The sequence below is a fragment of the Colobus angolensis genome, unplaced genomic scaffold, assembly GCF_000951035.1.
Source record: "Colobus angolensis palliatus isolate OR3802 unplaced genomic scaffold, Cang.pa_1.0 Scaffold10, whole genome shotgun sequence".
Classification (NCBI taxonomy): Eukaryota; Metazoa; Chordata; class Mammalia; order Primates; family Cercopithecidae; genus Colobus; species Colobus angolensis.
Window position 1 is genome coordinate 18,124,046 of NW_012110919.1, and position 14,495 is coordinate 18,138,540.

General features: G+C 38.4%; 1 protein-coding gene across 2 annotated transcripts in view; it reads left to right on the top strand.

Annotated features, from left to right (window-relative positions):
* Window positions 1–14,495, top strand: part of RIC8B (RIC8 guanine nucleotide exchange factor B) — a 121,344-nt gene that overhangs the window by 89,537 nt on the left and 17,312 nt on the right. Inside the window, exons 8-9 of one of the 2 annotated variants that reach the window (XM_011935489.1) lie at window positions 1,866–2,010; window positions 13,352–13,471. In XM_011935489.1, coding sequence (XP_011790879.1) covers window positions 1,866–2,010; window positions 13,352–13,471 — 265 coding nt within the window. The remainder of the gene's footprint in view (window positions 1–1,865; window positions 2,011–13,351; window positions 13,472–14,495) is intronic. The other variant, XM_011935496.1, reaches the window with a different exon arrangement.

Below are 14,495 nucleotides of genomic sequence, written 5' to 3' on the forward strand. Positions count from 1 at the left end.
TTAGCCAGGATGGTCTCGATCTCCTGACCTCGTGATCCGCCCATCTCGGCCTCCCAAAGTGCTGGGATTACAGGCTTGAGCCACCGCGCCCGGCCTTCTGCTAGTACTTTCTAATGATTCCTTCGTTTATCTAAAACACTACATCTTGGGGAGGCACTGATGCCAAGAGAGAGCATATCAGACTTACTCAGAGGGCTTACCCCACCCTCATTCAATAATTCTAATAGGATTCTATCCAGCACCCACTGAGGATTATTATAGACAGACCACAGTTACCAATAGGTTTTCAAGATTGAAAATGACTGGTTTCAACATCATTTAATATACTCATTAGCCCATGTTTCCTTTTGCACAAATTTCACCAGTTTGCTATATTATTTGAAAGCAGGGCATCCTTTTATTTATCCCCATACCACCTATTTACAGTGTCATGAGAAGGACCCTCTAGTTCAGGTATTTGAAAATGTAACAGTCAACTCTATCCTAGAATATATTTATCCCGTCCATATCCTCCATGATTTTATACTCTGATCATATATACCCACTTTTCTTACCTATTTTCCTTTCCACCAACCCTTTCAGTTCTCCAGTCATTTTAATTACCTTTTTCTGAATCTTCTCCAGCTCTATTTTGTCTTTTTTGAGGTAAGTGATCTGAATTACAGATGTAGATTTTACTATGGCTTTATACATGGATAAGATTGTATGTTATGTTGTGTTTCCTCCAGTTGCCTTTCAGATGACATTTTAACAACATTCTGTTAAAGACCTTAAGTAAATTTTCTCAATTCTTATCTTTTGATTAAATATTGTAATGTTTACCTTGAAATTGTACCTGAAGAAAATGAAGTACTGCTAAACAAAGCTGCCAGTTATTGCACAGTATCTTCCTTAAAGGTGTTTAGAAATCACTAAAAACATTACTACAGTGCAAGCATCCCTTGCAAAAGTTGTATGTGTCTGCTCATCTTAAGAGAGACATCACCTGACCCTGTTGGCAGGATAATACTTACAGAGAACCTGAACCAAACTTTTCATTAGACTTCTTTTTAAAAAAAAACTAAGATAATTCTAAAATGATCATTTTACCCACTCTTCTCAGAGAACAAGAATGACTGTTTACTTCGTTTTAGATACTTGTCATGCTTTGCATATATTAACTTGTGAGGTAGATAGTTACTATTCTATTTCTACGGATTAGAAAACTAGGATAAAACTGCAAACTATCTTACCCAAGGTCAACCAGTTAGTAATTGGTAGAGCCATCATTGAAATCCAGCCAGTCTTAACTCCTGGGTCTGCCTTCTTAATGGGCTTCACGTGCCTATATATGGTTGCTGACTTTTTATTTTAAAAAAACAGTAAGTTATAGCCTATGCTATTTGCTAATATCCTTCCTTAAGTTTTCTTATTTCTTACTCCCTTTTCCTCCAATTCCAACAGAGAATGAGAGAGATTTTACATTATGTGCCATATTGCTAAAATCCCAATCTGACTTTCACTCTCTCTAGTTTCTTATCATTTCTCCAAAACTGGATTTTTAAATAGTAAGATCTGAGATCAGAAACTTAAAGCCAGACCCTTACCAAAGGTCTGGCAGTCACAGAGGCCCCACTTTTGCCATAAAGTGTGTTCAGAACAGTTCTGTTTTAGTTTCTGATACCTCAAAAAAGGCTCTTAGTCCCCAGAGCCTATGGGAAAATTTGTAAGTAGTTCAGTGTAACCACTACCACATTTTGAAAATCTCTCAATTTAAAGGTTTACTGCCATAGTGTCTGTCTTCAACCTTGCTGTGTTGGTGAGTGGTTGATGATGATGGTGAAGACCCAAGGATTCCTATCTAAAACCCTATTCTGTTTTTGCAGTGGATAGTCTGCTGAAATACACTGGCTATGGGAATGCTGCAGGACTGTTGGCGGCCAGGGGCCTCTTGGCTGGAGGAAGAGGAGATAATTGGTACTCAGAGGACGAGGACACAGACACTGAAGAATACAAAAATGCAAAACCAAAGTATAGTATCAAATTTCTTTTCACCTAAGTATGGCTGTGCCTTTGAGTTGGTTATTTGCCTTTTACTTCCTTTGTCTTTCATTTTCCAAGTGTTTCTTTTCTCTTGTGGATTTGCAAGCTTTCCATTTAGTGGTGTTTTTAGAGGCAGTTTCATAGCTAGTGCCTTAGAGAGTGACTTCAAGTGATGGAGGAAAGCTAATAATGCAAGAAATGATATTTTCAACATGCTTATTATCTTCTCCCAAGTACTAAGAGAGCTGGTGTGTTTAGGTTGTACTGAAAAAGTGTTATTGCTTACTATTTGCTTTCCTTTCCATAGGTTGAGATTTTATAAGGTATAACTAAATCCACTTATTTAAGTTGATGATTTGATGCTTAGTCTTTCTCAGAAATCTAAATGTAGGTTCTGATCCTCCCTCTTGCATAAAAGCCTTTATAAGTCAATAAAATAGTGCAACAAGACACATTAATATCAAAAGAAAAGTCTGGCTTCACAGTGAATTTTAATCAAACAAACATATGGAGACTCATCTTCTAACAGATACATAAGTGCAATAAGTAGACAAACCAGAGACTCTATGAAGTCTTCTCTGAGTCAGTGCTTACAAGTTAAAGACACTATAATTATTCTCTTTTATCCCAAGATAAACCACCTCTCCTTCCTCCAATTCCCTCTCCATCCTTTCCATCCCACTCGTAACCTCAACCCATGTAAATTCTTAGTTTCCGCTTATTAGGAGTTATTTGAGCTATGTTTTTTCTGGGTTCCATTTGAAGATTTCCATCTGAAAATTGGAAAAGCATGCCCTTTCCTTGTGACATGGTGACATTGACATGCTGTGTTTTCTGCTGGCCATCTTCTAGAGTGTGATGTGAATCATGCAATAGGTGATCGAGGATAGACTATCTGCAAAATTAGATACTTTTCAAAAACATACATTGTGCCATGCCTTGTTGACATGCAAGTAATGGGTTGTCAGAAGGTGAAAGAAATGATCAGTTCCCAATTAGACAGAGACGGCCTGTTTCTTGGCAAATCAGATCTGAGTAGGTAATGTTACTTTTAGCATCCCTGATGCCATCAGCCTCAGTAAGATCTTACAGAGTGTGTCCTAGAAATAGAGTTTTTGGGGGGAAAGCTGACAATGACTCTAGGCACTATTTTCTTAAGACTGCCACCATTTAGTGATTATCAGTTGGCTATCTCTGGTAAGTATTTGAAGCTAAGATAGAAGAATCTTGCTTCTTTCTTTCCCTAATTACAGAAGTCATCATTCTAAATTAGTCTTACTAGCTTTTTTCATTCTACAAACTGTATTTCCTTATCAGTTTGATATTGCTATCTCTTTATTTGAGCCATTAAAATACACCTCTTGAGAAATTTCATATTTTTAAATGAAAGTAGCAATTACATTAGGCATTTCTTACATCCCAGGATGTGTGAACACATTCAGCTATGATCTAAAACTCATGAGTACTCATAGATGGTTGGTATCTTTGCATCTCAATGTGTATTGTTAATTTTGTTTAGTAGAGAACTTCTGTAATGGTAATGGTCATATATATAGCAAGCATCAGAATGCTACTATAACAGTAGGAAAATAGAATTATGTTACATTGCGGAAGTGATGTTAGATTTCAGGAAGTACCTTCTGTTGAAATCAACAGCCACATTAGTATTGTTACTGTCTTGGCTCTCTGTCATGGAAAGTTTCTGTAGTTAAGCCTTATATCCCTAATTATAATCTTCAGCCTTTGGACTTTGCTTATAATATTCATAGGAATGGTATGTTGGTGTAGTCAGAATAGTCACCATTGTGAAATTTTGTTGTGTTTCTTAAACACTGCTCATTATAAGTATAAATGTGTGTTTTTCAAGTAGCATCACATCTCCCCCCTTCTGATAGATTCGCATCTGCTTTTCTCTTAAATTTTCCTTCTTTAAAGTGAAAAAGTGTGGTGAGATATTTAATGTTACTTTAAAATATTTGTTCAAATGATCTCTATGGAAGTGGTGGTAAACAAAGTTCTTTGCAAGCAGGAGTACCCTTTGCACTCTGTGGAGCGATCCACAGAGCTCAAAGAACTTGTTTCCTAAAAACTGTTGTAAAAAATTTTTTACCAATCAAACTTATAAAATCAGCATCTGAAAGGATTGCTTACTCCCCTACCCCTGAATACCATTCACCAGTCAGAGTTCCCAAGATCTCAGTCTGCTTTTCTTGTGATGCATTTATTCACAACAGTTGCTACTATTGGCAGAAGCAGAGAACTTACTCTTCATCCAGTTGTCTCTAGTCCCATTGTCAAAACTTTTAAGTGGATTCTGATTAATGCACCAAGGTAACCTGTAATCCTTTACTGGAATCTGAAACCAAGAATTGTATGGAGCTTACATTCAGGCTATGGTAGACAGTTAATATCACAACAAAGTCTTTTGTGTCAAAATAAATGTATTTAATGGACTGGAAATGGCTTTCTGCAATTAGCACACTTAGAGAAAATACACTCATAGAATTGAGTTACATGCCACATAAATTTTTGATGTATGTCTATCCAGGTTTGTTGAAAGTTTTCAGATAAACTTTAGTCCTGTGTCAAAGGGAAACCAAACTTCTAAATTCTAACTTTTATACCTGTTTATTTTATGCCTCTGAGAATGGAGGTCCCTTGACTGTAAAGGTGATATAACTGGCTGGTATGGTTTGTACATTATTCTAGACATCAACTGAAAGATGTGTGTCTAATGACATTTGTCTCCTTTTAGATGACTGGCTTTCACAGGGTGCATAGGCATCTAGAGGCCCAAAGAGGTGCCTTTAAAAGACTGCTTTGTGGAGGGATAGGAGGAACAGATGGCCAAAAGTGAACAGAACCCTAGGGAAACTCCTTGCACACTTAACACACCACACTAGTTCATAATCAGATCCAAAAGCTTAAAATCATTGTACTAATAAACTCAGGGGTGTTTCCTTCTTAACCATATTTTTCTCAGCTCTACCTATGCCACCAGCTGTATAAACAGTTTCTTCAGCACAAGGCAAAATACTTTTTCTTTTATTTGTCAAGATTTTGCTATATGCTGCTTCAGTCAAGGCTTTTTATAGTTGTTGCGTTATATTGGGCTTTATAAATTTCTTTATTTTTAATATTAAATATTTATTGAAGTAAGTGACCCAGAAACCAGGACATGAAGGTTTTTCTCTTTGCCCATTTTGGGCTGTGATGACATATTTATGTAAAATAGCATTTCTAGGAACTAGAACCTATTACTGTAAGCAGTCATAGAACGTATCTAAATTCAGAGTTCTAAAAGACCAGAGGGAAAAGAGGCCAGTGTATTAGCTTAACTACAGTATTGAGCTTTGCTTCAGTGTTTATTTGCTATAGATTCACAATTGTCAGTTTTCTATATCCTTTATGTCAAGGTTATTACTCTTAAACAGCCTTTCATGGGAAATATTTAAAAAGGACTATAATTTAAAAAGGCATTTTGAGGCCTTTTTTGTTTTATTGCCTAGATGCAATTTGGTATTCCTGTATGTATGTATATTCAGTATGTATATATTTATGTGGCTAATACATGGTAGATACATAGTAAATATCAGATAAGTAAATGAAAGAATGACACCATATTACACTGGTTCTTTCCATTGCAAATGTAATGCAAAAACCTGAATTAGGATGTGCTTTCATAATTTACCCTACTTCTTTTATGTAGAATCAGTGTGTTATTTATATGATAATTCTCAAATTACTGGAGACATTTTGAGAAACTGGTATCTCTTCAAAATATATCTGAATTTAAAGCAAACACCACAAAACCACCTATTTGTTGCATGGTTTTTTAAGTGAAGATTACACGTGCGTCTCCATAGTAAGGATTTGACTGAATAGAGTAACTTACCTCCTGGATCATCCGAGGCCTTCTGTGTTGCCTATTTCTCCACAAGTGGCTCACTAGTGCTAGTAACAATAGCTGGTATTTATTGAGTGCTTAACATGTGCCAGGCACTTTTCTAAGAACTAGACAAATATTATATAATCTTCACAACAATCCTTTGAGGTAGAATTAGTCTCATTTTATAGACGAGAAAACTAAAGGCAATGAATCGAGTAATTTGTCCAAGGCAAACAGTTCATAAGTGATCAGGCGGCCTGACTCTAGAGCTTGCGGTTTTTGGGAATTTTGTTGTTTTTTGAGGTAGGCAAAGCAAGTTTTATTGTGCTCTTCACTCTGCCTTTTTACTTTGGGGATACAATACGTAACATCAGATTTACCATTTTAGTCAGTTTTAAGTGAACAAATTTGTAGCATTAAGTACATTTACACTGTTGTGCAACCATCACCACTATCTCTCTTCAGAAGTTTTTCCTTGTCCCCAGTGAAACTCTGTACACATTTCCCTCCTTCTAGCTCCTGGTAACTACCATTTTACTTTCTGTCTCTATGGAATCTAAGAATGTCTATAAATGGAATCATACACAATATTTCTCCTTTTGTGACCGGCTAGTGTCACTTAGAATAATGTCTTTCAGATTTGTGGCCGGGCGCGGTGGCTCAAGCCTGTAATCCCAGCACTTTGGGAGGCCGAGACGGGCGGATCACGAGGTCAGGAGATCGAGACCATCCTGGCCAACACGGTGAAACCCCGTCTCTACTAAAAAATACAAAAACCAAGCCGGGCGCGGTGGCGGGCGCCTGTAGTCCCAGCTACTCGGGAGGCTGAGGCAGGAGAATGGCGTAAACCCGGGAGGCGGAGCTTGCAGTGAGCTGAGATCCGGCCACTGCACTCCAGCCCGGGCGACAGAACGAGACTCCGTCTCAAAAAAAAAAAAAAAAAAAAAGATTTGTTCATGTTGTGGCACATGTCAAAGTTTCAGCTGAATAATATTCCATCATATGTATATACATTATATATACACCTTTTGGTTGTTGTGAATAATGCTGGTGAACATGTATCTACCAATATCTGTCAAGTCCCGCTTTCAGCTCTGTTGCGTGTACACCCAGAAGTGCTGTATCACATGGTAGATAGTTCTTGTGTTTAATTTTGTGGCCAGCCTGCCATACCATTTTACATAGCAACTGCACCATTTTATATTCCCACCAGCAGTGTACAAGGGTTCCCTTTTCTCCACATCCTCACAACACTTACTAGTATTATTTTTTCTGGGGTGGTTTGTCTTTGTGATTTTTAGTAATAGCCATCCTAATGGGCGTGAAGTCAGAGCTTATTTTAACTTCTGCTATATTCTGTTTCAAAGCCAATCAGAGAGAAATGAGTTTGCCCTTCAGATAGCTTCCCTGTTCTCGGAGCATCTAGAAAACAAAAGAAAGAAAATGTATCTGTGTATATACTCTGATATCCCTGAAAACACAAAAATCCATTTGATTCATTCTAAATTGGTAAATATTCACATACATCTGTCAGGTAGTTCTGGTCCTATCTTCATAATACATTCTGAATCTAACTACCCTTTTTATTTGCCATCGCTGCTACCACTCTGGTCCAAGCTAAAATCTCTCTCTCCAGGATCATTTTAATAGCCTTCTCACAGGCCTTGTTGCTTCTACCTTTGTTCCTCTTCATTTTGTTCTCAACACAACTGTCAGTGCGATCCTTATAATATGTAAATCAGACTAGTCAACTGTTCAGATGTCCTCACAGTGGTATATTTGCACCCTTTCTTGCTATACTATTGCCACACTGACCTCTTTACTATGTGTCAGGCTCTGCAGACACATTCCTGCCTGAGGCCTTTCTGTTGACTGCTGTTCCTTCTGCCTGGAATGCCTGTCCTCCAGATAGCTGCCATATCTCTCTCATTCCCTCACCGCCTTCAAGTCTTTACTCAGGTATCACCTGTTCTGTGCCCTTGTTAACAGTTGCTGCACTCCTGCCTTTACCACTCCATATCATACTTCTTTACATTGTTCTTTTTTTCTCACCGTGCTATTCACCTTCTGACATTCCATATAACTTACTCCTTCATCAAGTCTTATTTTCTCCTCCAAAAAGTAAGCTCCAAGAGGGAAGAGGGGTTTTTGTTTTTGTTTTGTTTTGGTCTGTTTTTGTTCATGTAGATGTGCCCAGCACACAGTAGGCAGTCAGTAAATTGTTTTGTTTTGTTTTGTTTTGGTTTTGGTTTTGGTTTGAGACAGAGTCTCACTCTGTCGCCCAGGCTGGAGTGCAGTGGCGCGATCTTGGTTCACTGCAAGCTCCACCGCCTCCCGGGTTCACGCCATTCCCTTGCGTCAGCCTCCCAAGAAGCTGGGACTACAGGCGCCTGCCACCACGCCCGGCTAATTTTTTTGTATTTTTAGTAGAGACAGGGTTTCACCGTGTTCGCCAGGATGGTCTCAATCTCCTGATCTCGTGATCTGCCTGCCTCAGCCTCCCAAAGTGCTGGGATTACAGGCGTGAGCCACTGCGCCCGGCCAGCAGTCAGTAAATTTTTGTTGGATGAATGAATTTTTTGAGTCAGTCAGCCCCTCCTCAGCATTAGGATACCAAGAAAATTGAGTTCCCTTTCCTCATCAAGCTCGACATCTAGTTGAGGAATGGGAGCCAGGGAATGGAATTCAAGAAAATTCAGATATGGTAAATTTCCATTTTGTTCTTTATATTGTTTCTTGGGGGAGCAATGTATTCTGGGTTTTTCCCCCTGGAAGGTTGTTTTAGTTTCATTCGCATATAACATCTCCTTTCCCACTCGCCTGTCCCCTTTTTTCCTGGTCTTGGCCTTTTCCTAAAAACCCTAATCCCTTTCGTAGAGGTTGCAAATTGTCTGGATTTAGCCCACAAGTATGTTTTGTTTGGCTTGCCCCATATACTATTGGTTATTTGGTTTGTGGTTTTGCTTTTTTGTTTTATACAGTGCTTCTTTTTTTTTTTTTTTTTTTTTGAGGCGGAGTCTCGCTCTGTCGCCCGGACTGGAGTGCAGTGGCCGGATCTCAGCTCACTGCAAGCTCCGCCTCCTGGGTTTACGCCATTCTCCTGCCTCAGCCTCCCGAGTAGCTGGGACTACAGGCGCCCGCCACCTCGCCCGGCTAGTTTTTGTATTTTTAGTACAGACGGGGTTTCACCGTGATAGCCAGGATGGTCTCGATCTCCTGACCTCGTGATCCGCCCGTCTCGGCCTCCCAAAGTGCTGGGATTACAGGCTTGAGCCACCGCGCCCGGCCTATACAGTGCTTCTTAAAATAACTTAATTACTTACCAACATTTAGAATTCAGATGTTTTAGATGAAAATCTTGATTTCTAACTTCTTTTGAAAAAAATGGAAGTTCTGGTAACATATCCCGTAGATATTTTAGATGAAAATCTTGATTTCTAACTTCTTTTGAAAAATTGGAAGTTCTGGTAACATAGGGCCTGCATGCTACATGGCAACCAACTGATGGAACTGAGTAGCTGTGGTTTCCTTCATATGAAGTATAAGCTCCTTCGGTTTGACAGCCTATCCTATTCACTTATCTTACCTGTCCAACTCCTGTAGGTTGACTTTAGAGTTCCTTTTTTAACCAGAATGCTTTGAATAAATTTAAGCCACACGTTGTAGAGATTGAAGTTAATTTTCATATAGCTGAATTAAGTTTTAATGGATCTTTTTTGTTAAATGGCCTAGTACTATTGATGTTGGCCAAAGGTAACAAAAATTTGAAGAAAGAGCAAAAGACTTGAAATACAGTTCAGGTTTTATACCTGCATTCATTTGTCCATACCTTTTTAATGTGTCTTAATCCTTTTGTCTCCAGGCCCATAGCTGCTGTCAGTTCATATAATAGTCTTATACAAAATTTGTGATGAAATACCACAGATACGAATTTAGACACTTCTTGTCACCTAATTGGAAGTCATAAATAGTAGGATTGGAGTGCTACGAAAATGGGACAGGGGAGCAGAGACAAGGTGGAGGAGATGATGATAAATATAATTACCCAATAAAATGTCTGCCACAATTAGTGTTCTTAAAGCATCTTAAGACTCCAAGTTTTGGAATGAAATAAAAGTAACTCCAGAATTTCATAGTGTTAAGATCTTGAAACCTGGACTGTGGCATCTCAGACTGTACTATTTGAGGTTGTAAAGGTGTCAGGTATTTGTTCCACCAGAAGTATCTATTTTATGAAATCTCACAACTTTGTTGTCATGGCGACTATTACTTGTTTTCTCTTCCTTTCTGGGTGGGGAAACTACATGAGACTCAGGTTTGAAGTGGGGAGTGGGAGGAGAGACAGTGTTTGTCTGCCTTCTGCCACAGCACACTGGCATTTTTCCCATAATAGAGTGGTACACTGTACTTCAGTGCCCTAACTTGTGTTTTCTGTGGCATTGTTTACATTCTCCGGAATATCCAGGGGGAAAATGTCTTTTTAAAGGAAAAAATGAAACCCAAATCCCTAGAATGACTGGAGGGATGGAATGTTTTACTCCATGGGTAAAAAAAAATGAGTTCTTACTCTGTAAGAATGAATTTCTGGCTGCTGCTTTTGTGCTCAGATAGCAAAGAATTGTGTTACTTTAGTAGCTAATTTCAGAGCAAACCATTATATCATTTTAGCAGCCAGGGGACTTGAGGTTACCTTATGGAAAACAGACTTAATTTCCACTAAGCTCTTAAGAGAACCAAGAAAACCATCAAATTGTGTCCTAATCTAGGAATTCATATAGTGACTTTGTATGCTGTGGTGCCCACAATTCCACATAGCTTACCAGTGTGTCCTCCTGATGCTTTTTTTTCCCTGAAGCCTATGATCATGTGTGCAAATGTCATTATATCCTAAAAGTGCCTACGGGCCTGATTTTTCAAATCACAGCTCCATTGAATTTGAGGAGAGAAGCCATCTCTCAAGAGGCAAATAAGCATGATCTACATAGTTAATACATCTACCTACCCGTATACTTTCTTCTGAGGCCTGATTTTCTTTGCTTGGGAAGTGGTATGTATCTATAATAAGCACCTTTATTCATTTATAAGACTAGTTGTTTTTCTAATTTAACAGGGGGCAGAAGAGAAACCAGTGAAAAGGGATGTGTTGTCATATGCCTGAGCAAATAATGGATGGGTGGTCAATTGTATTTTCAGTGTGGCATCTGGATACGTCTCCATAGTTCTCAGAAGCCTTGTCTGGGTCTTCTTTGTTCTTGACTTTTAGGAAATACGATGACCCATTCAGCATTTTTGTTGATGGCCTCTAACTGGAGGCCTTCTTCTCTTCTTTTATGAGCACCTGAAAACAGAGGAAATAGCACACAATGAGTGTCTAAAGCAGGTACTCTAGACACACACACACACACACACATGCACACGTGCGTGCGCACCCATTTAGTTGGTCTAAGGTGAGGCCCAAGCTTTTTTTTTTTTTTATTTGAGATGGAGTCTCGCTCTGTCGCCCAAGCTCTTTTTTAAAGTTTCTCAAGTGATTCTAATGTACAGCCAAGGCTAGAAATAAATGACAAGGCTATGGGTTTTCAGGTTGCCCCAGAACCTTTGAAAGGTTAGGGGACAAATAAAAGGACTCTATACCCCCATCTACTTGACTATTCCCATCTCCTTTTTGCCTGAGCAGTTCACTTTTGTCTATTTTATATGTTGGGTTTCTAATGGGGGAAAAAATTTTTTTAAGCATGACTCTAGATGTAGGTCTTATGCAAGAATGGCAAGATAGGTTTTGAATCAGGTTTTTGAGGGTGGTGAGCACTGAATCCTTCCATAAGAATGAGTATGTCATGCAGCCTCTGAGGAAGGTAGAAAAGAAAAGTAAATCTAATAGTATTAGATAACAGTATGTAGTAAGCTAGCCTTTACCCCAAATGAGAAAAGCGCTGGTCAGTAAAGAATGTAACTTGCCCAACCGAAAGTCTCAAACAGGGTTTTGCAAGCTGGCTACCAGAAGATTTAATTAATCACTGTGTCTTTGTCTTGGCCAGTATCTTTTTATTTATTTATTTATTTATTTATTTTTAAATTTAAACTGGGCACTGTTTTCCAGTTGATCCCAATCTCCCAACACTCCACATTATGTGTATTTGACCCACTCACTCACTTGCTTACCTTAAAGGCCTGGCTTCTGAAAGCATTTATGTTCATAGACCCTAGAAGGCAATTTATTAGCAATTGCTATTTGCAGGAATATTTAATTTGATCATTAAAAACAAACTATCCCCGTTAGGTGCCATGGCTCATGACTGTAATCCCAGCACTTCAGGAGGCTGAGGCAGGAGGAACACTTGAGCTCAGGAGTTTGAGACCAGCCAGGCCAATATGGTGAAACCCCATCTCTACTAAAAATACAAACATTAGCCAGGCGTGGTGACACATGCCTGTAATCCCAGCCACCCTGGAGGTTGAGGTAGGAGAATCACTTAAACCCGGGAGGCGGAGGTTGCAGTGAGCCGAGATTGTGCGACTGCACTCCAATGTGGGTGACAGAGCGAGACTCCATCAAAACAAACAAAAACAAAAAAAAATATGTACTTGGCTGGTATAAGATACTGTAATCTCTTGTCTGCTTCTCCAGAAAAATGTTTGTTGTAGATATTTAGGAGCCATTTAAAGAGTTATCTTTTATTTCCTGTCCTCAAAAAAAAAAAAAAAAAAGTATGGCTTTTCTGTGAGAGAATAGTTTGTTTGGTATTACAACCTCATAAAAAATTTATGCAAAGTATTCATTTTAAGTACTGTATTAAATCTATTTCCAGAAAGCCAGGATGATATACCTGTCTCTTGGTAGGCTAGATTTCATCCCTTTTTTTTTTATCTAGGCCAGATCAAACTAATTAAAATTGTTCTTCTGCTTTATCTTTTATTATTTAAACACTCATTGCCCTCTGTGGTCTCACTAATGGACTAATTTCCTGAGATTATAAATTGGCATGCTTTCATTTCCAGATTGTAGCCTCTCTGTCATCATTTTTCCAATTTTTTTGATGTTTGTTTTATGCTGTATCACAAAATGGATTTCGTCATTTCTTCTTCCCTGAAATCATGTGTCCCCTTAGGATTCATGAATAAGCTGTGCATCCGCGGATATTTATCCTAACGGCACTAATCAAATTTTGTATTTTTAAAAAGCAACCATGTCTTTTAAAAAAAAAAGTTGGCAAGACAGTTTTCATTTTTTAAAAAAAGTATAGCCCATTTCCCAAAGCAAATTAGTGGAAAAGTCCATTTTTAAAAATTCCTATATCAGTCCTATACCATAAAATTGAAATCATTGCCAATTTTTTGGCTATTATACTCTTTCTTATTATCACTTAAAAGGTGGACCAGAAAAGTATAGAAAGAGCATAATTTTAAAACATACAGCATAACTTTTTTTTCTTTTTATAGCATTAATCTTATCACTGGTCATTTAGAGGAACCAATGCCAAACCCCATAGATGAAATGACAGAAGAACAAAAAGAATATGAAGCCATGAAACTTGTCAACATGCTTGATAAACTTTCCAGGTATTGTATTCCCATCCATTTTTTGCTTGGTTTCTAAAAATGGTCTATTTCTTTGTCTCTCTCACTGAGAGTTACCATAGAACAGCAACTCTGGAAATCCATGTTGATTGGAATAGGGTGGCCCAGGCAGCAGTAGTTCAGATAGCTCTTGGCTACCACGGTTTTTCTACATGTGCCGCTTCTGGATGTGCATTCCTAAACATTTAAACTCTCAAAGCTAAGATAGTAACTACCAGAGCACTGTAATAATTAACCAACTAACCTCCCTGTCTTCAAAAAGATGCTGTGAGTTAGTTTCAGTGATTTTGCTGCCGCTTGTATTTTTGTTTTAGCCTGTTTTAGTTTTTGTTTCAAATCATGATGCTTTTATTTTTTCATTTTTGATGTGTAAGTTTGCAATTATGCCTTTTTGGGTTGCTGCTGAAACCAAGAATTCTAAAATGTCATGCACCCAATAAGAAAAAGTGAAAAGAAATAGCTCAAATGAAGGATTTTCTGAAAACAGGGATTTGTACTAATTAGGAGTTCTAAAAAAAAAAACCTCCCCTTCCCCTCTTGCTTCACACCTCCTTCCCCTTCAAAAATAACCAGTTTTGAAAATAATTAAATCAAGTATATACTAATCAGCAACTAGTCATCTTGGAGGAGTTATTAGAAAATAATTCCTTTCATACTTGGCTGAATCACTCTATTTTCTAGTCATACATTGAGTTACTATCTTCTTTAAGCCATCTTGAATGAATGCTTCTGTGTGTTGGTGGCAGCTGCCACTTAAAGATGAATTTCTTCTGGCCATCTCCTTTTTCATAGTAACTATGTAAAGACTAGTATCCCTCAGTCAAAAGAAGGAGCCACTGGAATGGAAAAGCCAGAAAGCCAACCATGAAAGGGAAAGGTGGAACACAGAAACAAGCAGAGATTAAGGGCACAGCAGAGGCTTAGGGTAGAAATGGACAAGAACAAGAGACTGACATGGGGAGTGTGACAAGTACGGATATTTATCCACGCTGCAGATTATGATGCT